The sequence below is a fragment of the Solanum verrucosum genome, unplaced genomic scaffold (genome assembly GCF_900185275.1).
Source record: "Solanum verrucosum unplaced genomic scaffold, falcon-dt-bn FXZP01000286.1, whole genome shotgun sequence".
Lineage (NCBI taxonomy): Eukaryota > Viridiplantae > Streptophyta > Magnoliopsida > Solanales > Solanaceae > Solanum > Solanum verrucosum.
In genome coordinates this window covers 546440-572465 of record NW_026020376.1, presented here as the reverse complement: position 1 = coordinate 572465, position 26026 = coordinate 546440, and the positions used below count along the sequence as shown (strand labels likewise).

The window sequence follows — 26026 nt, the reverse complement described above, 5'->3', positions numbered from 1 at the left end:
CAAGACGGGAAGTGAGGGTAAGAAGCACAGTTCTAGCAAGAGAACTATTCCCCAAGATCCCACTGCCCCTTCATGGACTAGTGGATTCTACATAACTATACATGCCTTTTTGGCGGCTAACTACTTGGACAATTTTAGCTAGTCACTCACTGCTGAATCTTCTGAAGAGACTCCAGGGACTGGTACCCAAGACCACAACGAAGCATCGGGCACTAATGCCCAAACCGATGGAGCGACTGTGTAGATAGGATTTTTCTCTACCTTCATCTCTGTCTTTCTCTATTTTGACCTTTAGATTATTGTTATTTGTATTTGAGGACAAATGATTTTTATTTGTGGTGGGGTGAGGCCCACCTTTCTTAGTGTGCTGATTATGCTCATGTTTTATTTTTATATTTCGGTTGTTGTGCTTAAAATTGTGTTTATACTACTTTTTGTTGATATTTGAGCTTGTGGGTCCTTTTATTTTAAATTGTAAATAATTTTGACCCTTCCGAAAAATTTTAAATTTTCGCCACCTCTTGTACGTGTGGAATGTGGCTGTTCTTTAGAAAATTTGAGTCTCGGTTTTGATCAATATCGATGACTCAAATAGTGCTCATAATCGAACGAACATGAATGTGAGGCTACGATAAGACCAAGTGAAGTTACATAGTCAATATGTGAACTCTTTGCATCTCGTTGTGACAAGCCAATTATCGAATTGATTCTCTTGTGATGAACGTTGAACACTAGAAAAAGTGTGGAGTCTTGTTTGACTCTAGTGTCAATGCCTTGTGTGATGAGCTTACTCTGAACCATGCATGATGACACCTAGAATTTGCCTCGTTGGTCCAATCGACTAAATAAGGCTATCCCTTGATATAATCTTAGGCAACTTGAAAGAGTGTGAGCCAATTTGACATATACCTCTTTTGTGGCATAGCTTGTCAATGTGTGAACCTTTTTTGAACACCCCTTGAGCCTTACCTTTCTCTAGAAGAAACATGATGAAAACATGACCTTTCTTAATCTGCTACCTATAATCCTAGTGGTTGATCAAATAGCCACCTTAGGCCAAAAGCCTAAGTTGGGAGTGTCGTGAAAAGAGAAGGCAAGTCCAGAAGTGCAAGAAAAGTCCCCTTTAATCCATAGTGTTAAAATATATGGAACCCCTCCATACAAAAAAAAGAGAAAGAAAAAGAAAAAGAATGAAAATGTTGTAGAATAATGTACAAAAAAATGAGGGTTCCAAACAATCCATGGAAGTGAATAATGGGATGACCTATGAGCACTAAAGAAAATGATGAAAGAAGAGGAAAGAGAGTGTTGAAAGAACCACATTTCATGAGTATGAAAGTCACTAAACCTACATTAACATACCTTTGCACTTAGCCCCATTACAAGTCTTGAAGAGACCTTTTTGTTCTTGGGTGAGCTGAAACAATTGTTGATTGGAAAATACGGGCAAACTTATGGATGAAAGCAGGCTTTGTGTTCTTTGTGTGAGTGAGTGTTGTATTTGATTCTGGAACTGTAAATAATTACACCATTGTGTGAATATGGAATCATTCTTTGTGTGAGGATATTCAAATACCATTATTGAGTTTGAACTTGCATTTGAAGCAAGTATAGTGAGCTTGAGAATCTTTAATCATGCTGTGTCACAAACTTGAGTCTTTGAGTATACAATTGATTTTTGCATGAGTTAGTTGAATCTTGTTGTGTACATTCATGGTTGAGTCTTGTGTAGCACTATTTGAGACATCTTTTTTGGACTGCCGAACTTGATTTTTACTTGAGGACAAGCAAAAGTTTAAGTTGGGGGTATTGATGAATCCTTAATTTGGACTCAGTTAGGGCTATATTTTGATAGAATTAGTGTGCTCAAATGCATATTTTGTCTCAATATCTAATGAAAATCCTTAAATTTCACATATTTAGAGTTTGAGGCAAATAATGGAAGTACTTGGCAAGAAGCAACAAGGCGGCTAAAAAGAACGAAGTAATGAAGGCCTGAAGTTCACCGAGCCCAGTTGGCGAGTCGCCGATGGGCTTGGAGATCGCCTTTAGTTCCAGTGTGCTGAGCCCTGAAGTAAAAGGTCAAGTTGGTAACAAAATGGAGCAGTCGGTGCGTCGCCGATCAGTTCCGCAAAGCAGTACCATATCCCCCAACGACTCAAACGCGAAGAGGCGGAAGGCTAAAGCAGAAAAGGGATGAAATCAACTAAAAGGTGAATTGTCGAGCGTATCGGCGATCCCAACTAACTACGACTAATGGTCCTCTGCAGTACAAATTTTCAAACACTATAAATACTTGTTTAAATTTCTAACATCATATCATATCACTTCTATTATTCAAACTTTTTACAGTTTTTGGAGAGTTTAAGTTTTAGAGGATTTTGGAGACTTTGTTCGAAAACCTTGAAGATTCAAAGAGTTTCAACTCCAAGAAATTGGATGTGGGTCTTGAAAATTCTTCACTGTTGACGTGTTTTAAGACTTAAATCTTCATACCTAGTTGATGGAAACTAATATTGGTATAAATTTGTATCTTTTTTACATGTCTAGCTAAAATCCCAATTCTTGTGGTGTGATTTTGTGAATATGGGTTAAATTATCTGTTGGTATGAACTTAATGGGATTGTAGTTGTAAATACAATTTCATCTTAGTGTTTTTTTCTTGCTCGAGAGAGAGGTCATAAACTAAGACTACTAAATTGATAGCCGATGGTATTGGGTCCCATGGGTTCAGCTCGAGAGAGTAAACCCTAGTCCCTCTCCTACACATTCAGCTCGAGAGAGTGAATGGGCTAAGGCGGACGCTGTGCTTAATGCGACAACTCGACGTTCGAGAGAAACCGAGTTGATTTGGGGTAAGTTACTCGATAGAGAATTTACCCCCACTATAGTCTAGCCTAGTCACAAATGCTTACCAATTTACTATCAAAGGCATGTACCTGATAGTCTAGTTTAACCCGTATTGCTATCACATCCCAAGAATCCCGTCTCCATATCTCGTTTCCTTATATTTTTACTTTTTTTTAGTTGTTAACTTGTAACACCCCATATCCAAAAATAGAGATTTCAGATTTCTGGTGTTACAGGTGGCACTCACGGACACTATTCACGGACCGTAGATGGACTCACGGTCCGTCCTGCAGGTCCGTGGTTCATGACAGAAAACTTCCCCAGAACTCAGTCAGAAAATTTGGCTAAGTCCCGACTCACGGACAGACCGACGGTCCGTGGATCAAGATTTCCCTTACCCAGCCTCTGACACAAACTACGGTCGACCAGCACGGACCATCAATCGATCAACGGTCCGTAGGTCTGACCGTAGATGAGGATCAGCAGCCAGTTAGCTGAAAATTGTTGATGGATCAACTTCAGATGGTCATAACTTTTAGCACAAAATGAATTAGGTGTCCCATGAACTATGGTTAGATAGATAATTGAATTATCTTTCCAACGCCACCGATTTTGCTAAATGCTGACCTCCGAGTAAAACGTTCTGACTGTTTTAGTGTAGCCCTGTCGGGCAGACTCGACCTACGGATCCAATCGACGGACCGTCGATTGAATGACGGCCCGTTAGTCCAGTCCGTCAGTCACTCCGACAGCAGCTAACTCAGGGGTCTTTTGGTCTTTTCCTATTTCATTTAACATCCTAAGATACGTTCTTTAGACCCTAAATCATGAGATTTTAATTAGTTTAAGCCTAGAAACATAACTAGAACTTACCTTAGTCAAAATCATTAATCAAAACTTAGAAAATTAGAACGCTAAACGGAGAAGATAAGTCAAGAACCCTAGTTCAAGAACGCAGCAAGGTTCCATCAGTTCCAACCCCGAAATCGAAAGATTTCTCCATGGAATTCGTCACCAGGTATGTGGGATTTCACTAGTGGGTTCCTTTCACCCATTAGGTCCCTAGAATTCAGGAAGATTCTTGATTCCACGATTATCAAAAGACCTAGGGTTTCTAGAATTTCAACAGATCATCATGAATTAGTTATTTAGATATTCCAAATCAGATTATCATGTTATTGCTCAGTTTCTTACATAAATTTCAGAACCCAGGCTATGTATTTCATTAGTTCTTGAATTACACATGCTAGGTCAGATATTTCAGTTATTCAGATATACAAGCTCCAGTTTTATGCCACATTATCAGTATATTTCAGCATAAACCCTATTTTGAGTTATAAATCATGAGAAGGTTTTCTTTAAGACAACACTTGAGTTTTAAACTGAGTTTTTGAGAAAGTTTAGATGAGTTTTGAGAAAGAGCTTCTAAAACATGATTAGTATGACAATTGAGTAGGTCATCAATGTATGAATAGTATGGTATCTAGATATACCATCAATGTTTATGCAGTATGACTTCCCAAGTCATCAATGATCATAGTATAATATGATGTTGAATTGTTTTATAAAAAGGAGTTTTCAAGTAAGAGTATCAACATGTCAATATTTTGAACTATTCAGTATTTCAGTCATAATATATTCAGTTATACATACCTCAGTTTATGAATGCATCATTATCAGATTAATTGTTGCATTCTCAATTTGCATGTTCAGTTTTGAGCTATCCAGTATTTACAAAAATTCAGTCAGAACCAATTAACCACTTAATTCATTGGGAGTAGCATAATACCGAGTTGGACTAGGGTTCAGCGTACCCATATAATCCCAGAACTACGAGCCACGTAGGTGTAAGTCCCCTCTATGGGCAACATCAGTTTAGTGATCACGCCAGCATGCCTCTATACCTTTGGCAGGGTATATTGGGTCCTCTCGATGGGGTGTACACATTGGACTCCACATTTAGCTCATGTGGTTTTATGTCGGTTATTAGTAGCTCCCACAGTTCAGTCAGACTCTTTTGCATTGACCATATTTCAGTACAGTCAGTATTCAGTCTCAGCATGTTATAAATTTGGTCATTCAATCACTTAGCTCAGTATTCAGTATTACAGTATCTATATCATGTTCAGATGATTTCATTGCTTTATTGCTTTGTTTAGTTATATGTTATTTCAGCTTTACTCTATCCTGCATGCTCAGTACCTTTCAAGTATTGACACATACGTGCGCTACATCTTTTCGTGATGTAGGTTCAGGTTCTCAGCATCCAGATCACGCTTAAATCGATTCCCAATCTTCAGTTCAGCAGCATCAGTGGTGAGTCCTTATTCTTCGAGGACTAGTGACATGTTTATCCTTACTGCTTTTAGTCTTTAGTTTAAATTTTGCTAGATCTAGTTGGGGCATGTCCCAACACTTCTAGTCAGTTTAGAGGCTTATTTTAGACATAAATAGATTCAACTTAGTATTGAGTTAATATCTTCCTTGTATTAAACTCATCAATTTTCATTTATCTCAGTTATAGTATATGGGTATTCCCCATCTCTTCAGTTTATTTATGATATAGCTTCCGCACAGTTTCTATTAATCATTTTATTATCTTTAGTATGCTCATGATCATGCCAGCAGGGTTAGCTTGGGATCACTTGTTGTCCTAGGTCCCGTGTCCGTGTCTCGAGGGTAGCTCGGATAGTGAAAAACTTGGTATCGGAGCATTAGGTTTAAGAGTCCTAGGATGTCTGAAAAGCCGCACTAAGTAGAGTCATTTTCATGGTGTGAAGTGCACCACATCTAATGAGAGGGAGGTTATGAAGTGTTTTAGGAAAACTTCACTTTCTTGATATTCTTATCATGCGTAAGGTACGATCTAATTCTATTCTAACTCGACGCTCTACGTTTCAGCGATCATGCCTTTCTGTTGAGCTAACGCCAGGAATGCGAAAGCCAGGAATGCTAACGCAATTCCTCTAGTCCCAGATCAGTAAGTTTCAAATGCAGAGTTTCAGAACGCTATTCAATTTTTGGCTCAAAGAAAGAATAATCAGAACAATCAGCAGGTTGAGGGAGATAAGCTTAGGGAAATAGCTAAGGTAAACAAGAAAGCTAGAACAGGGAAATATGAGTACTCTCAACAGAAATCAGGTGGTGGAAATCACTCACAGTTTCGATGAGATCAGAATAGAAGGGCACCAGGCTCTAAGTCTCAGGGAAGTGTTTCAGGAAATAGGACCTACCCAACTTGTCCAAAGTGTGGTAAGAACTATCCAGGCGAGTGTCTTGCAGGCAAGGAAGGATGTTTTGGGTGTGGTCAGTCTAGTCATAGGGTGAAGAATTGCCCTTTTACCAGGAAGAGGCAAAAAGGTAACAATACTAGGGCTCAGTCTATAGCTCCAACAGTACCGGGAGGTCGCCGAACTCAGCAGAGTGTGTCATCTTGTACAGGTGGCAGTCAATGCCAAGGCAAGTTTTATGCTCTCTAGGCTCACCAGGACCAGGAAGATTCTCCTGATGTTATCACTGGTACGTTTCAAGTCCTTCTTTAGATATTTTGTAGTGTTAGATCCAAGGGCTACTCTTAACTTTGTAACTCTCTTTATAGCAGTAATCTTAGGAGTTAGTCTAGAAACTCTTTCAGAACCCTTCTCATTCTCTACTCCAGTCGGTGACCCAGTTATAGCTAGACGGGTATACAGAAATTGCCCTATCTCAGTCTCCCAGAAAGTCACCTCAGCAGATCTTGTAGAGTTAGAAATGGTAGATTTTGATATAATTCTAGGCATGGATTGGTTTCAGTTCTGTCATGCCTCAGTTGATTGTAGAATTTGGGTTGTTTAGTTCCAATTTCCAAACGAGCCAGTCTTAGAATAGATGGGTAGTATCTTAGTGCCTATATATCGACTATCTCTCACCTTAAGGCCAGAAAGAGGTGAATCTAGAGGGTGGTGTAGCACATATTGAGGAAAAAGGGATTGAAGTAGAAAAATATGTTCATCGTCTTGCTCTCTTAGGAGTTAGTCTTACTAGCACATCAGATGGCGGTGTGATAGTCCAGAATAGATCAGAATCTTCTTCGGTAGTGGAAGTTAAGGAAAAGTAAGACAGTGATCTGATATTGCTCGAACTCAAGGGTGCAGTCCATCAACAGAGAGTTGAGGTTTTCTCCCAAGGGGGAGATGGTTTACTTCGCTACCAGGGTCGATTATGTGTTCCTAATGTGGGAGAGTAGAGACAACATATTCTTGCAGAGGCCCATAACGCCAGATATTCTATCCATCTAGGTGCTACTAAGACGAACCGCGATCTGCGAGATATAGCAGATTTTATGGCTAAGTGCCCCAATTGCTAGCAAGTCAAGGTAGAACATTAGAAACCAGGAGGCATAACTCATGAGATTAACATTCCTACATGGAAGTGGGAAGTGATCAACATGGACTTCATCACATGTTTACCTCGTACTCGCAGACAACATGACTCCATTTGGGTGATTGTTTATAGCATTACTAAGTCTTCTCGCTTTTTGGCGGTTAAGACTACAGATTCGGCGGAGGACTACGCCAAGCTTAATATTAATGAGATTGTGAGGTTTCATGGGGTTCCTTTGTCTATCATCTCAGATAGAGGTCCTCAGTTTACCTCTCATTCCTGGAAGTCATTCCAGAAAGGTCTTGGTACTCACGTTAATCTTAGCACAACATTTCATCCACAGACGGATGGTCAGGCAGAGCGTACCATTCAGACCTTAGAAGATATGTTAAGAGCTTGTGTGATTGACTTCAAGGGTAGTTGGGATGATCACCTTCCTCTGATTGAGTTCGCCTACAACAATCGTTACCATTCCAGCATTCAGATGGCCCCTTATGAGGCATTGTATTGGCATAGATGTAGATCTCCAGTTGGTTGGTTTGAAGTAGGTGAAGCAGCCTTGATAGGACCAGATTCGGTCCTTGATGCTATGGAGAAAGTGAAACTCATTAGAGATAGACTTAAGACTGCTCAAAGTCGCCAGAAGTCTTATGCAGATGTGAGAAGAAGGGAACTAGAGTTCCAAGTTGATGATTGGGTTTTCCTTAAAGTGTCACCCATGAAGGGACTGATGACATTTGGCAAGAAAGGGAAGGTCAGTCCCAGATATGTAGGCCCTTACCGGATCTTGAAAAGGATTGGTAAAGTGGCTTATGAGTTAGAGTTGCGAGTAGATTTAGCAGCAGTGCATCCAGTCTTTCACATTTCTCTTTTGAAGAAGTGTGTGGGTGATCCAGCATCCATAGTACCATTAGAGAGTATGGCTGTGAAAGATAGACTTTCATATGAGGATGTACCAGTTGAGATTCTTGATCGTCGGGTTAGAAGGTTGAGAAATAAAGAAGTCGCTTCAGTCAAGGTTTTATGAAGGAGTCAGTCTGTAAAGGGAGCTACTTGGGAAGCAGAAACAGCCATAAAGTTCAAGTATCCTCACCTCTTTCCTTCCGATTCCATTCCAGCTTGAGGTAATAGTTCCTCTTCAGTTTTTCAGTCATTCATGCGAAAATTCAGTCTTAGAATCATGTTCCTTCAGTTTGTACTTGCATTTTCAGCGTATTTGCATGTTCTTGGAACTCAGTTCAATTAGAAATTCAGTTCTCAGTGTTTAGTGGTAGGGATGGCAGCCCTCTCCCTCTATTTCAGCTAGATTAGTCTTCATTCGAGGACGAATGGTCCCAAAGGGGAGATAATGTAACACCCCGTATCCAAAAATAGAGATTTCAGATTTCTGGTGTTACAGGTGGAACTCACGGAAACCATTCACGGATCGTAGATGGACTCACGGCCCGTCCTGCAGGTCCGTGGTTCGTGACAGAAAACATCCCCAGAACTCAGTCAGAAAATTTGGCTAAGTCCCGACTCACGGACAGGCCCACGGTCCGTAGATCAGACCACGGTCCGTGGTCTGTGTCCGTGGATCGAGACTTCCCTTACCCAGCCTCTGACACATACTACAGTCGACCAGCATGGACCGTCAATCGATCCACAGTCCATAGGTCTGACCGTATATGAGGATCAGCAACCAGTTAGCTGAAAATTGTTGATGGATCAACTTCAGATGGTCATAACTTTTAGCACAAAATGAATTAGGTGTCCCATAAACTATGGTTAGATATATAATTGAATTATATTTCCAACGCCACCGAGTTTGCTAAATTCCGACCTCTGAGTAAAAAGTTATGCTTGTATTAATGAAGCCCTGTCGGGCAGACTCGACCTACGGATCCAATCGACGGACCGTCAATTGAATGACAGCCCGTCAGTCCAGTCCGTCAGTCACTCCGACAGCAGCTAAGTCAGGGGTCTTTTGGTCTTTTCCTATTTCGTTTAACACCCTAAGATACGTCGTTTAGACCCTAAATCATGAGCTTTTAATTAATTTAAGACTAGAAACATAACTAGAACTTACCTTAGTCAAAATCATTAATCAAAACTTAGAAAATTAGAAAGCTAAAAGGAGAAGAGAAGTCAAGAACCCTAGTTCAAGAACGCAGCAAGGTTCCATCAGTTCCAGCCCCAAAATCGAAAGATTTCTCCGTGGAATTCGTCACCAGGTATGTGGGATTTCACTAGTGGGTTCCTTTCACCCATTAGGTCCCTAGAATTCAGTCAAATTCTTGATTCCATGATTATGAAAAGACCTAGAGTTTCTAGAATTTCAACAGATCATCATGAATTAGTTATTTAGATGTTCCAAATTAGATTATCATGTTATTTGCTCAGTCTCTTACATAAATTTCAGAACCCTAGCTATGTATTTCATTAGTTCTTGAATTACACATGCTAGGTCAGATATTTCAGTTATTCAGATATACAAGCTCCAGTTTTATGCCACATTATCAGTATATTTCAGCATAAACCCTATTTTGAGTTATAAATCATGAGAAGCTTTTCTTTAAGACAACACTTGAGTTTTAAACTGAGTTTTTGAGAAAGTTAAGATGAGTTTTGAGAAAGAGCTTCTAAAACATGATTAGTATGACAATTGAGTAGGTCATCAATGTATGAATAGTATGGTATCTAGATATACCATCAATGTTTATGCAGTATGACTTCCCAAGTCATCAATGATCATAGTATAATATGATGTTGAATTGTTTTATAAAAAGGAGTTTTCAAGTAAGAGTATCAACATGTCAATATTTTGAACTATTCAGTATTTCAGTCATAATATATTCAGTTATACATACCTCAGTTTATGAATGCATCATTATCAGATTAATTGTTGCATTCTCAATTTGCATGTTCAGTTTTGAGCTATCCAGTATTTACAAAAATTCAGTCAGAACCAATTAACCACTTAATTCATTGGGAGTAGCATAATACCGAGTTGGACTAGGGTTCAGCGTACCCATATAATCCCAGAACTACGAGCCACGTAGGTGTAAGTCCCCTCTATGGGCAACATCAGTTTAGTGATCACGCCAGCATGCCTCTATACCTTTGGCAGGGTATATTAGGTCCTCTCGATGGGGTGTACACATTGGACTCCACATTTAGCTCATGTGGTTTTATGTCGGTTATTAGTAGCTCCCACAGTTTAGTCAGACTCTTTTGCATTGACCATATTTCAGTACAGTCAGTATTCAGTCTCAGCATGTTATAAATTTGGTCATTGCATCACTTAGCTCAGTATTCAGTATTACAGTATCTATATCATGTTCAGATGATTTCATTGCTTTATTGCTTTGTTTAGTTATATGTTATTTCAGCTTTACTCTATCCTGCATGCTCAGTACCTTTCAAGTATTGACACATACGTGCGCTACATCTTCTCGTGATGTAGGTTCAGGTTCTCAGCATCCAGATCACGCTTAGATCGATTCCCGATCTTCAGTTCAGCAGCATCAGTGGTGAGTCCTCATTCTTCGAGGACTAGTGACATGTTTATCCTTACTACTTTTAGTCTTTAGTTTCAATTTTGCTAGATCTAGTTGGGGTATGTCCCAACACTTCTAGTCAGTTTAGAGGCTTATTTCAGACATAGATAGATTCAACTTATTATTGAGTTAATATCTTCCTTGTATTAAACTCATCAGTTTTGATTTATCTCAGTTATAGTATATGGGTACTCCCCATCTCTTCAGTTTATTTATGATTTAGCTTCCGCACAGTTTCTATTAATCATTTTATTATCTTTAGTATGCTCATGATCATGCCAGTAGGGTTAGCTTGGGATCACTTGTGGTCCTAGGTCCCGTGTCCGCGTCTCGGGGGTAGCTCGGGGCGTGACATAACTTTTACAAACTCCCCATTGATAATTGACGCTTGCATCACTCCTTAGATTTAGTATATTTTTATTCGTTAACATATATAGCTATGACTAATTAGAACTTGAATTTATTTTTCTATTAATTCTCAAAACCACTCTCCGTGGGAACGATCCCAACCCTTGGTTGGGTTATATCACTACACGCGATCGTTTGGCACTTGAACCAAAATAGTGTCAGTTGATTATGTTGAATAGGTTTCTTGATTGTTCTCCTTCAAGCTAGGGCTTCAAGATTCTAATGAAGTTCTCTTTCAGTAACCTTTTTCCTCCATGTATGTAAGGCTATTTGTAGTGATGGATTGAGTTCGTCCTCACACCCTATATCTCAATTCTGTTAGTAAAAGTTTAATGTAGGGATATACCCTTAGTTTGAGAATTCTTGAGATGAGCTTGTTGTTGGATTTTGAGTTATATTCATAAAAGTTCAGTTTCTATACGTTATGCATTGATATTTTTAAGTTGATTTGTTCATGTCTATATTTCAGCATGAGCCCTATTAATTGATTATTCTTGAGAATAGTAGTATTATTGAGTTCTGAGTTCATTATTTCTAAGTATTGAGTTTTTCAATATTGTTATTGTCATCCTTGAGTTTAGTTGTTCATGATTATATATTAGCATGAACCCTATTTTGAGTTATTAATTTGGAGAATCTTTTAAAGCAATTATTGTTGTTTTAAACTAAGTTTTTGGGAAAGTAAGAGAGTATGAGAGAAAGTTTTATCCAAGATTTGAGCGAGAGTATAAAGGAATTAAGTATTTCCCAAATATTTCATTTTTAAGTGAGGAAAAATAGTATTATTTTAAGGAAAGTAAAAGAGTTTTAGAAAAGATTGAGTATAGATCAGCTACTTCTTAAGAGGCACTTTTGAGTAATTATCTCAACGTAGATAGAATATTTTTACATTGAGCAAAGAGAAACCATGTTTTCTAAATAAGCAATGAGTTCAGAGATATTTTATAGCAGTTACCTCTTTTAAGAGGATAGTTAAAGAAATTATCTTAAACTAGAAAAAGAGTATGTTTTATACATTTGAGAATAAGTATATATATTATTTTGAGTAGCATTGAGCACCGATATGTGGATGAGTTTAGACAACTCAAAATCATCATAAACCATGTTTTGCCAACATGGGTATAAGATTATACTTTTTAAATGAATCCTTATTGCTTAGTGGATCGACTTAGCTGAGAAATTCGATACTCCAGTATGGTAAATGACAATGTTGGCAGTATGGGCGAGCCATTGAATCATCATGTAGCACATAATGATGGTTTTCGGGTTGAGAATCTCACAAATAGAGTTAAAATTATATTTTAATTAAATCACATAATATGTTGATTAATTGCCTCACTTACTACATTAATTAGTCAATAGAAGTTTGCTGGATTTTCTCCAGCTTTTTTTGCCATCTTCAGCATTTTAAGTTACTTGCTGTTTTTAGGAGTAAATTTGTTATTTTTAAGAGTTTTTTTAACATGGAATCATGTGCAAAGTAGTTTCTTAGATATATGCCTTAGTTATTGCATTTTCTCTGTATTTAAACAAAATTTCAGTTCAATTAAAAGTCATTTTTCCACCAGAAATTTTTTCTTGTCTTCTTCTTGCCTTTATTTTTGTTTATAGAAGTGAAGTTCAATCAAAGAACTCCAACAAAAGTTGTATCAGAGCTTTCTTCTTGAGTGACCTGTAATTGAAGGAAACACATTTTCCTTATTTTCTTTTTTTTTTCTAATATGTATTCAGAAACTCCTTTCACTGCACTAGCGCCACCTGTCTTCAAAGGTGAATGCTATCATGTTTTGCCAGTAAGAATGAAGGTAGATATGGAGGCAAATGATCTTTGGGAAGCTATTGACGAGGACAACGAAGTTCCTCCCTTGCTTGCAAATCATATCATGGCGCAGATAAGGAATAACAAGGAGAAGAAAACAAGAAAATAAAAGTCTAGAGTGACGTTATTTGCTACAGTCTCATCTGAATTTTTTGTGTGAATTATGACAATCAAATCAGATTTTGATGTCTGGAATTTTCTAAAAACATAATATGAAGGAGATGAACGGTTAAAAGGAATGTGTATTCTCAACCTCATTAGGGAATTTGAACTTCAAAAGATGAAGTATTTAGAGACAGTCAAAGAGTATTCCGATAGATTACTCAACATTGCCAACAATGTAACATTACTTGCCTCTGAATTTCCTGATTCTAGATTGGTTCAAAAAATTCTTGTAACAGTCCCTAAAAGGTTTGAAGCAAATATTTCCTCGTTGGAAAATTCTAAGGATTTGTCAACAACCAGTTTGGCAGAAGTATTTAATTCACTGCAGGCACAAGAACAGAGAAGGCTTATGAGGTGAGAAGGGTCTATTAAGGTGCACTACCTGCAAAAGATCAATCAAATCAGGGAGACAAAGGAAAAAAGAAGTGGATCTAGAAGGAAGGCTCATGTTTTATTTTTCCTCGTGTCAATAGGGGAACAAGACATGATTTTTCTCCTTGAAAGAATTGTGGAAAGAAGGGTCATCAACTATTCAAATGTTGGAGAAGGCCAAACCAACAGTATGAGAAATGTCAGAAGATGGGACATCAACAAAAGATTTGCAAAACCAACACTCAAAAAAATAATGCGCCACAGGTACCTAATCACGAAGAAGAAGTGCAACACTTTGTAGCAACCTATTTTGCAACTAGCAGCTCAAGTGACAAGTGGCTTATTGACATTTGTTGCACAAACCACATGACATTTGATCGTGATCTATTCAAGGAGTTGGATACTTAGGTAGTTTCCAAACTAATGGCAATGGGGATTATATTTTGGTTGAAGGCAAACTTAATGTGGAAATTAAGATCGCTTCAGCTACAAAACTAATCAAAGACGTGTATTTTGTACCTAATATAAGTCATAGTCTGTTAAGTGTTTGCCAGATGATTGATAATGGTTGCAAACTTCACTTTGAAATAAATTATTGTAAAATCAATGATGAAGATGGAAAAAATTTGTTCAAAGTAATGATGAAGGGAAGAACTTTACGTTGGATCCTTTAGTGCATAAGCAAGAAACTTATTCTGCAACTAACACCAATGCAGAAATTTGGCACAAAAGGCTTTGACATTTCAATCATGATGATGTAAAGAACCTACAGAAGAAAGATCTAGTTCAACGGCTGCCTAACCTTGAAGATGAAATACCAGATTGCAAAACTTGTCGATTTGGCAAGCAAACAAGAGTTCCTTTCAACAAAGAAACTTGGAGAGATACTGAAAAACTAAAGTTAATCCACACATATCCGCATGGTCCTCAAAAAACTCAATCAGTCATAGGGAATAAGTATTATATAGTTTTCATTGATGACTGTACGAGAATGTGTTGGATTTAATTTCTCAGGTTGAAGTCACAGGTTGCCACTATCATCTGGAAATTCAAGTAGTGGATCAAAACTCAAAGTTGTTGTAAGATTCAATCCCTAAAGTCTGATAATGTGAAGGAGTACAAATCTGATCAGTTTAATATATTTTATGAAAAAGTTAGGATTGAACACCAACTCACTGCTCCATACACTCCACAACAAAATGGAGTTAGTTAGAGGAAGAATTGTACCATAATGGAGATGGCAAGACGTTTGTTGTATGAAAAGTGTTTGACAAAAAAGCACTGGGCTGAAGCTGTGCATACTTCACTCTTTCTACTCAACATGCTTCAAAAAAAAGCATTATAGGGAAAGACGCCATTTGAAGTGTGGTATGGTTATAAACCTTTTTTGAAAAATCTCAAATTGTTTGGATGCTTGTGCTTTACTTATGTGCCACAGGCAAAAAGAGATAAGTTGGATAAAAAGGCGGAAGCTGGAATATTTGTGGGTTACAACCCTGTTTCTAAGGCTTACAGGGTTTTCCAACCTCATACAATGAAAATCTTCATAAGTAGAGATGTGCATTTCATGGAAGATGAACAATGGAACTGGAAAGAAGTAGAACCAACATTCATTCCAAATCAATGTACAATGCTCCAGCTGAATGAAGATGAATTGGTGGATGACATCCCTATAAGAGGCACACCATCTCTCTCTAATATCTATTAGAGATGCAATATGGTTGTTCTTGAGCCAACAATTTTTTGGGAAGCAAAGAAAGATCCAAAAAGGAGAGTTACAATGAAGGAGGAACTCACCATGATTGAGAAGAATCAGATATGGAAAGTTGTGAAAAGACATGACGATAGGAAAGTCATAGGAGTGAAGTGGATTTTCAGAACCAAGTTAAATGCATATGGCTCTATAAACAAGCACAAAACCAGAGTAGTTGTAAATGGGTATGCTCAAATTTTTGGTATTGATTTTTCTGATACATTTATTCTTGTTGCTAGATTAGAAACCACCAGATTATTATTGGCTATAGCTGCAAAAAATGGTTTGAACGTGTATCAGTTGGACGTTAAATTTGCATTCTTGAGGAGGAAATTTATGTTGAGGAACCTAAAGGATTTGCAGTGAAAAGGCATGAAAATGAAGTCTATCAGCTCAAAAAATTGTTGTATGGACTAAAGCAGGCACCAAGAGCTTGGTGTAATAGGATTTATGAGCATTTGGTTCAATTGGGATTTAGAAAATGCCTTAATAAAGCTACTCTCTACATTAAAGGTGATGAAATTAACTTTATTTTTATTTCACTATATGTAGAATATCTATTGTTTACTAGAAGTAATAATCAACTTGTCAAGAAAATTAAAGAAGATATGCAACATAATTTTGAGATGACGAATTTTGGAGAAATGGTGTATTTTCTAGGAATGGAAATCAAGAAAGAGCAAAATGAAGTGTTCATCTGTCAAAATAAGTATGCAAAAGATATTTTGACAAAGTTCAGAATGGAAAATTGCACAGAGACAGCTACTCCTATTTGTCAAAAGGAGAAATTGAGTAAGAATGATGAAGCTGAAAAAGTGGATGAGACTCTTTACATCAGTTTGGTTGGTTGTCTCTTGTTTCTTACTCCAACTAGACCCGACATTTTATATGATGTAAGTATTCTATCTAGATTCAATAATTGTGCAACTGACTCTCATTTTAGAGCAGCTAAAACGGTGATAAGATATGTTAAGGGAACATTGAATTTTGGAATCAAGTTCTATACGAATAAGAAGTATGTGTTGCAGGGGTATTCTGGTAGTGATTAGGGTGGCTCTTCCGATGACATGAAAAGTACTTTTGGTTATTGTTTTAATCTTGGTTCAGGAATATTTTCTTGGTGTTCTAAGAAGCAAGAGATTGTTGCACAATCAACAAGTGAAGTTTAATTCATAGCAGCAACAACTACTGCAAATCAAGCCTAATGGGTTAGAAAAGTGCTACTTGATATTAATTTAAAGCAATAAAACTGCACAGAGGTGTTTGTGGATAATCAAGAAGCTATTGCTATGTGAAATATTCTAGTTTTTCATGGAAAAACCAAGCATTTTAATATCAAATTATTCTTTTTCAAAGATGCTTGGAAAGAAGGATATGTTGGGTTAAAGTACTGCAAGACGGATCTTCAACTAGCAGATATTTTTACCAATTTTACTGCAAGAAGGATCTTCAACTAGCAGATATTTTTACCAAAACCTTACCAAGGAGAAGATTCAAATTTCTCTGGGAAAGACTTGGAATTTTCAGCAACTGAAGCAAGGAGGAGTGTTTATTAATTGCCTCAGTTATTGCAGTAGTTAGTGAATAGAAGTTTGCTGGATTTTCTACAGCTCTTTCAGCAATTTTCAACATTTTATGTTAGGTTCTATTTTTTAGGATTTGAGTTTCTATTTTTAATAGTTTTTTTTATCATGGAATCATGTGCAAATTAGTTTCTTAGATATAGGCCTTAGCTATAGCATTTTCTTTGTATTTAATCAACATTTCAGTTCAATTAAAAAACATCTTTCCACTAGAAAAAATATTTTCTTCTCTTCTTCTTGCCTTTATTTATGTTTATAGAGTTAAAGTTCAATCAATGAACTCCAACATAATATGTTGAGTTTAGAGATGAGAAAGTATTTTGTAAAGTTTAAATGATTTCACTTTTTTATTTCTTTACATTCAATTGAGTATATGTCTACATCTATTGCAATATTTTCATTCAGTTATTTGTTATAAACTTATATTACATACTGGGACATTCAATGTACTGATGTCATTCGACCTGCTTCTTTTTGTGATGCAGACACATGTTCTTAGCATCCTCAACAAGAGTCTGTTGAGATGACTTCATCCACTCCTCACCTTTTGAGTGAGACCTCCTTTCCTCTAGAGGACTTTGGTTTTATGAGATGTTAGTAGTAGTTCTCTCGAGGAGTCATGGGTTTTGTCCCGACACTTTTCTTTTTACATTAGAAGCTTTATAGATAGATAGTTTTGGAGAGCCTTTCAGTTTCAGAGGTTTTATTTAAAACTTATGTTTTATACTCAATATATCCATAAACTTTTGAGATTTATTAGACTATTAATTTATGATTTCTTTTAATTTGATGTGTGTGTATGCATGAGTTAGTCTTCAACTTATAGTCAACCAAGAAGAAGGTTTACTTGGGGGACACCAATTGTTCTCGAGTGTCGGCCACATCTAGTGTGTTTGCTCGAGTCCGGACAAAGTTTGTATTTGAGCAAAGAGTTCAAGTGTCCTAGGGTGTTTGTGAAGCCATGTAGTTAGGATCTTAATTATGGTTTTGAGGGCCCCACTCCCATAAATGTGGGACTACATACATTTACGAAAAGTTTCTGTAATATTACATACTCTAAATTATGCAATAGAACTGTGTCATAAGAAAGTTATTCAAATTTGTGGGTTTCTCAAATCCATTCGACTTCCCCTCATACTCAAGGTGCTTTAAAAGTGAAGCCTAGATCTTTATCGATGAGTTACTCTCAAATAAAGTCTTCAGAAAGTCAAGAGACTGCAAAGGGGATGGAGGGAAGCCCGTGTGTAAGCTTAACTATTTAGATTGGAAGGAATGTACTCTTCTTCATATGAATCGTGAATTAGAGCTTTAAGCAAGATTTACTCAAAGTCTCTCTTCTCTAAACCTAGTTTTAGTTGACACCCTTATGAGGAAGTTTGTTTTAGAGATTGGGTAGTATTTTCATCCGAAAAGATAGTATGCGTTATGATTTTATAAGAAGAAGTAGTGAAATTGTTTAGAGTTTATGAATGCATGCAGAGGTATAATAATCTAAGAAAGAAAGATAGTGACAAGGAAAATTATTTTGTTGCAGTCATGCACCCAGTAAGTTATTACTGAGGTGTTTTTCATTGTGGGTTGACCAAGAAGTGATTAGTTTATGTAGATTTCATGAGGTAGAGTAAAAGTTTCTAATATGGATGAGTTAGAGTATACTTTAACCAGAAGAGAGTTTATGCCAATGTAACGTTGTTTTAGTGAAGGCCAAGTATTAATGTTGAATAAAAGAGCAGAGTATTCATGATGTGATAGATCTAAGCTAGGCATATGGTTTATTGTGGGAGAGCCATAATGTTTACAGGGAATAGAAGTAACGTGAAAATTTTATATAGTGAATGATTAAATAGTACGTATGTTTTGAAAGGAACTGTGATGGTAAACTATAATGCTAGTATCTAGATCGAGAGATAACGATTGACAACTTGTGATGAGGTCTTAGTGGGTGGGTGTTTGTTAATTCTATGTAGTAGTTGTAAGTTAGTATAATATATGAGCAATTGTATTTATATGTGTTTGGTAGTAGACACTAATCTTGAATTTGAGACGAGTATCATGATAATCAGGATGGCCACATGAGGGTGATGATGTTAGTTTTAAAGATATGATCAAGTCGGTTTTGCATAAATTAGGTGAAGAATTAAGGTGTTACTTTTTGATAAAATTTGGTGATCTTAGATGAGATCAAGAGAGTGTGGCTAAGTCATTAGAGTATCAAGAGCGTAAAGTGGTGTACCTCCTATCGTATGTAGTTAGACGACGTTCCAATGAGTTTAAGATTTTTCAAAATTACCTAGATAGTATATTTGAGCTACAAATATGGAGTAGGTTGATGTAAGCATTATACATTACCCTTTAAGATTTTTGTCAGAGAGATCATATATATTCAATGACTATCCTCTTAAATATAGGTCAAGTTTCCTCAAATGAAATTTAAAGGACGGTATTAGTGGGCTAAGAAGGACAACTCAGACTATTAAGCCTTAGATTAAGAGGTTTTATAAGCAATTATTATTAACGATTACAGAAAGACTTCTATAGAAGCATGAAGATGTTAAAAGAAGCATCTTAGAAAGAGGTCTTAGAAGGAACCCTCGTACATGCACATGAAGAGTTGAGTAGCCATGACATAATCCTTTCTTGAGTATTAGAGTAGAGAGAATTTAGACCAGTTTAGAGATGATTGAATATATCAACTTTAAAGTGTTAGCTTTAGACCCAAGGGGGAGATGATAAGATGAGAAACCAATACAAAGTGGAGAATCATATAGCAATGTTTTCAGAAACAGTTTTAGAGATATATTAATCAATTCATTATCTTGTGTATTCCACTAGGTTCAATCATTACAGTATCTTATTGATTTTTGAAATATCTGAATTGTGTCCATAACCTGCGCTCATTTAGTTCAGATAGATTCACATCTATGCTCAATTACCAGAATGAGGACAAAGACTTCAAATAGCCCATCGATCTCAATCTTACACCATAAAGCTATGGATATCAGCCTCATGATATTAGCATATTCATATAAGCACTCATGTCTCATAGTATTATAGTCTCTCAAATTCATGATTTATTCTCAGTGGCTAGGAGCATAATATTACATCATTCATAATCTTATATCATATTTCTCGAATGAATCATGCTTATGATTCTTCGCACTATGCTTTTTCAGTGATCCCTTTTTCAGTTGTGTTAGTGATGGTGACGATGAGTAGTATTCCTAAAGCACAGGTTGGCAAGTGTTTCTAAACTTGAATGGTATCAATCTATCTCGCAAGGTATAGTATTCCTACTCTTACTTCGTGCCCAAATACTCTTATTTAATGTCATGGCATGTAATCATAAAATTTGACGTGAAGTTTGCGCCAAGCGTGTTCAAATCCAGTTTCTAAACTATCAGAATGAATCACTTACTCCTATGTTTTTGGAAAAGTTCAGAAGTACAAAATATAGTCAAATTAACTTATTTCCCCTCTATTCCCAGTTTAAACATCATTGGAGGAATAATGATCCCAAGGGAGAGATATTGTAACACCTTGAAAATTTCTAAGTTAAGAGCTGAACCATTCGTGAATTCCATATATGGTCGTACCGAGTGATTCTTAATTGTTCTTAGATGCTATGGTCAATTCATTAGTTTGGGAGTGATTTTTTATATCATTTAAGGTCACTAGAATCCTGTAACAGGAAGGTTAGTTGAAAACTTTGATAATGCTCAACTACATTTCATCTGGTTCTAAGTGTAGGCGGTCACTAACAAGTCTAAACCCAACTAAGAGATGGGGTCGATCACACAGGGAGTGATAAAATAAAGAATTTTATTACAAGTTAAATGGTGTTGTAATAGTTTGTAGATTTAGACATTTTCGCAACAATAAAGTAAATGACAAGGTATTGAAAATCAAAAACAAATGGGGGGATTTGGGTAAACAATTAACAACTACAAATAACCTAGAGTAAACAAGTAGAGAGGGTTTCTTGGGAGTGTGATCAATTGAATGCCAATTGCGCAAAATGTGTGATTATTATTTACCAAAAGTTGTTGAATCTCCATGGGAGGCTAGGGAATAAGTGCAATAGACATTTCTCAATCAACTATCACAAATCAAACGAGTTCTTTCGAACCTCGACAAGCATAACACATATTAACAGCCCAATACCTTAATCAATCTTCTTCTTCAAGCTAGATTTGAAAGATTTCATTTAGACCCACTTTTTAGAACTAAATCCGCAACAACCCAATCACTACAATCATCAACTAATAACATTAACTCTAATACATCTTTCTCAAACAAGCTTAGAGTACTTAACTAGAACTGCATTTGAAACTACAATTCATCAATTAAAAAAGAACCTATTAATTGAACGCAATTCAAATCAACATTAAAATCAGCAAATATTAACATTGTACCCATAAGCTAATTGAAACATTCAACTACATCATCACACCCATAAGAATGGGGGTTTTAGCCAATCATAATAAAGAAATAAATTGTTACCAACTCTGTTTTCCATCAGGTTGGGCAACAATCAACAAGTCTCCAAATGCTCAAATTAAAACAAACAAACCCTAAATCTCTACTCAAAAAGTATAAAACAATGTTTAGAATGTTGACGATCAATAATCCAAAATTGGAAAATGTAGGAACTCAGTTTCTTCTGTTGAAAGTTGCATTTATATGTTCCCAAAATTTCAGCATCAGAGCCACTGGGCGAAGTATAATGGGCTTCGGTGACCTGGTGGTGACGCACCAACTGCCCCTTGTATCGCCTTCTTGGTTTGGATTTTTACCCTTTCTTTGCTATAAATTTAGCTGATCAATATCAGGCTCACCGACCTAGTCAGTGACGCACCATGTAGGCCTCTTGTCGCCATTTTGGCCTACATTTTTACCAATTACCTTGTAACTTTTGAAGGGTTAAATTGGCATCGCCGAACACTTCAGTGAATCGCAGAAATACCCATTCGATCGCCAAGTTGGTCTTTTCATGGGCTGACATGCTGGAACTTTAGGTGAGCTGAAGGTCTACATTGCGACTCGCCGAGTGGTTTTGGCGAGTACCAGCCTTGCTTTCCTTCAACTTTTTCGCTCTTTTTTGCCCGGTAATGCCCTGGCCTTTTTCTTTTGCCTTCGATTCTTCAAATTAACATTTTAACATCCGTTATGAGGGTAAAATGGGCATTAGGACACTAAATCTTTGAATATTAAGCCATAAATGAGTCCAAATACCCGACTCATCAACACCCAAAACTTAAACTTTTTCTTGTCCTTAAGTCAAACACAAGATCAATAAGTTCAACATAGATGTCTACAAATAGTGCTACTTTAGACTCAACATGAGTGCACAAGAGGTTCAAACTACCCATGCAATGTTCATTTGTGCACTATAATTTTCAAATTGTGACTAGTAATCATCAAATAGATGTCAAGCTCACAATGCTTGCTTCAAATGCAAATTCGAGCTTAACAAAAGTATTCAAATGACCTCACATAAAAAATGATTTCATGCCCACACAAAGCTCATCAAAATTTAAGAATTTAGGAATTAAAATCAAGTCTCAAGCTTTCAAAGATAAACACATGCATGATTCTACCCATATTCCCCATATTTTCCAATCAACATGATAGTTGGCTCAATAAAGATCACCTAGTCTTTAAAGGCATGTAACGTGGTTGGGGTAAAGGTATGATCATTTTGGCTTAGTGATTTCTACCTTCATCAAGCATGGATTGCAATGAACTTCTTCCCCTTTCTTTCACTCTAGTTCATTTTCACACTATACCCTAAGTTCTTTAAAGCATTGGACTTATCTTTTCTTTTATCCATGCATAAGTTTTACTGCACATTATTTTCCAAACTTTTTCTTGTTTTACTTCTTTTTTTTAATGTGGAGTGGTTCCATCTTTTTTTTCAACACCATCCTTCAAGGGTAAATTCTTCACAAACTTCTTGAGCTTCCTCATTTTTCACCACATCCCCAACTTAGGATTTTTCCTAAGGTGGCTATACAAACGGTCCAAAGCTTCATGTGGTATTTGGTGGGAAGGAAAGAGGCTAAATGTGTTCATGTTTCATCCAAAGAAAAGTTTAGGGTCAAATAGTTCCATGTTGGGTTCACACTCTCACAAGGTGGCCACAAAAGAGGTATAATAGCAATTTGGTTCACTCTCAAAAATTTGTGCCTAAGATCACATCTTGCATTCACCAATGTTAATCAACTGACCAACAGGGCAAGTTCTAGTTTTCACCAAGCATATAATTAAAGGAAATCTCACCACACACGGCATTTTACACAATCATCGATCAGGACTATATAATTTGAGCTCGTGTGCAACGATCATCATAAGACTCATTTATACAATCGGCTAGTCACAATGAGATGCTAAGAGTTCACATATGACTTATGCAACTCAATTTTTCATCATTAGAATCGCACAAACATATCGTTCAATCAAGAGAACTATTCAAGTCATTTGAATTGATTGCAATCGATACTCAAATGTGAAAGAGAATATCCAAACTAAAGATGAGACCTTCACACATCCCCTCGAGAAAGGTTTGTGCAGTGCCCATAATGCAAATATAACGAATGTAGCTACCAAGACAAGCGTGTAAGGATTGACGAATGAAAATATTAGAGAAGGAAAAGCTCTTCACTTCACTCCCAATTGGCGAGCAGTTGCCAGGCACACCGAACCATTCAAAAAATTGCCAAGCTGGAGTGGGCTCGCCGAACATTCCAGAAATATTGTCTTCCAGTTTGAGAAAAAATGTGAGCTTAGTCAGCCTCGCTGAATGGTTCTGCGGTGTGCCGAAAGTTCATGCATCTCAGCGAAGTTTCTAGAATGAGTTCCAAAGTTGGCCTAGAAATTAGCAGTGTACTTGGGCGATCAAGAGTTTTGATTTGTGTTTCGGTGGAAGGACCTACTCACCGCACAATTACTATTATGTCAAAAATGAGGATTTCAACCTACACATTCAACAAACATTATTCAAAAATGTGAAAAACTTTGGTTGCCTCCAAATTAGTGCCTTATTTAATGTCGTGACACGACGGGGAAATGCTCTCAAGTATCTTCCATATACACAACTTCAATTACAGAGACATCAGGACATTCTCCAAAACAGGGCTTCAAGCGTTGCCCATTTACTTCGGATGTCGATCATTCTTTGCTTTCAAAATCAATTACCCCATTTACCAACACTGGAGTGACCTTGAACGGTCCTGGCCATTTTGATTTGAGTTTACCCTGGAAGAGTCTCAAACGGGAGTAATAAAGCAAAACAAGATCGCCAACTTTAAACACTCGTGGAAATATTTTTGCATCATACCATATCTCCATTTTCTCCTAATAATGGGCTGAACTATAATACGCCTACAACCAAAACTCTTCCAAATCACGGAGTTGATTGACTCTACCTTTTAAGGAATCACCCCAATTCAAGTTTAACGCCTTTAATGCCCATAATGCCATGTGTTCAAGTTCAATTGATAGGTGACAAGACTTTCTATATACCAATTGGTATGGCGACATGACAATTGGAGTCTTGAACGCGGTGCGGTATGCCTAGAGAGCATAACCAACTTCCGTCACTAGTCCATTTAATTTGCGTAGACTATTTTCGCCAAAATTCCCTTGATTTCTTGATTTGATACTTCAACTTGGTCACTTGTCTGTTGATGATAGGGGGTTGAAACTTTATGCTTAACTCCATATTTGCTAAACAACCGGTTGCAATAATGAGACCCTCCATCACTGATGACAGCACGCTTGGTACCAAACCTTGTAAAAATGAATCGCTTCAAGAATTGCACAAAACTCTTCCCATTATTGTTGGGAAATGATACAACTTCAACCCATTTAGAAACGTAATCAATCGCCACCAAGATATACTTATCTTCAAAAGAGATCACAAATGGTCCCATAAAGTTGATTCCCCATACATCAAACAACTCGACTTATAAAATTGGATTACGAGGTAACTCATGCTTTCTCCATACTACCCCATTCTTTTGACATTCAAAACATTGCTTAACGAGAGAATGAGTATTATGGTATAATGATGGCCAATAGTAGCCCCTTTGAAGCACTATGGCGGATGTGCGCACCCTGCTATGATGTCCACCAACTTGCGATGTGTGGCAAGCTTTGAGGATTGCATTTACTTCCACTTCAGGTACGAACCTTCTAATTATGTGAGATGTGCATTCTCTGAATAGGTACAGTTCATCCAAGAAGTACCTATTTATATCGAACAAGAACTTCTTTTGTTGATAAAAATTCAGGGCCTTAGGCATAATCCCACACACTACATAGTTAGCAAAGTAAGCGTACCAGGGTGTGTTGGCATGAGTTATACTCATCATTGTCTTGTCAAGAAATTCTACCTCAATATCCCTCTCACCGTGATCAACAATATTGGTTTCTATCAAAGTTAAGTGATCCGCTACTTGGTTCTCACACCCCTTTCAATCTTTGACCTCGAAATTAAACTCCTGCAACAACAACACCACTGAATAAATCCTGACTTTGCATCATTCATAGCCATCAAATATAAAATTGCAGCATTATTCGTGTGCACCACCACTTTGGTTTCCAACAAATACACTTTAAATTTTTCGAAAGGATCAACCACTGCTGGAAGTTCTTTCTTGGTGACTATATAATTCTTTTGAGCTACATTCAAAGTCTTACTTGCATAATAAACTGGGTGAAATAGCTTTCCTTTTCATTGACCATGAATAGCTCCCAAAGATACACAAATAGCATCACACATGAGTTCGAATGGAATACTCCAATCGGGGGCAATAATGATCGGAGCAGCTACTAGTTTTTCATTCAAGCACAAAAATACTTTTAGACAAGCTTCATCAAAGTTGAAGGTAGATTCCTTCTTTAGTAACTTACAAAGAGGGTGATATACCTAGCAAAAATCATTTATAAACCTCATGTAGAAACCCGCATGGCCTAGAAAACTTCGAACACCTTTTACCGAAATAGTAAGAGGTAGTTTAGCAATGACTTTAACTTTAGCTTGATACTCTTGCATTCCTTCTCCTGAAATTTTATCCCACAAAATAATACCCTCTTTCACCATGAAATGACACTTCTCCCAATTTAAAACAAGATTGGTATTCACGCACCTTTGTAGTACCTTCCCAGGGTGTTC

The 26026-nt window shown here is 37.0% G+C and overlaps 3 protein-coding genes across 3 annotated transcripts in view; 2 read left to right on the top strand and 1 right to left on the bottom strand.

Annotated features, from left to right (window-relative positions):
* The window catches only part of LOC125838451 (transcription factor Pur-alpha 1), a 631298-nt gene that overhangs the window by 361590 nt on the left and 243682 nt on the right, over positions 1-26026 (bottom strand). The gene's annotated exons all lie outside the window — the stretch shown is intronic.
* Positions 15233-15634, top strand: LOC125838468 (uncharacterized mitochondrial protein AtMg00820-like). The gene has a single exon (XM_049517516.1). The coding sequence runs from the start codon at positions 15233-15235 to the stop codon at positions 15632-15634; it is 402 nt and encodes a 133-aa protein (XP_049373473.1).
* Positions 15895-16317, top strand: LOC125838467 (uncharacterized mitochondrial protein AtMg00810-like). Its single transcript, XM_049517515.1, has one exon. It carries the CDS (start codon positions 15895-15897, stop codon positions 16315-16317), a length of 423 nt encoding a protein of 140 aa, XP_049373472.1.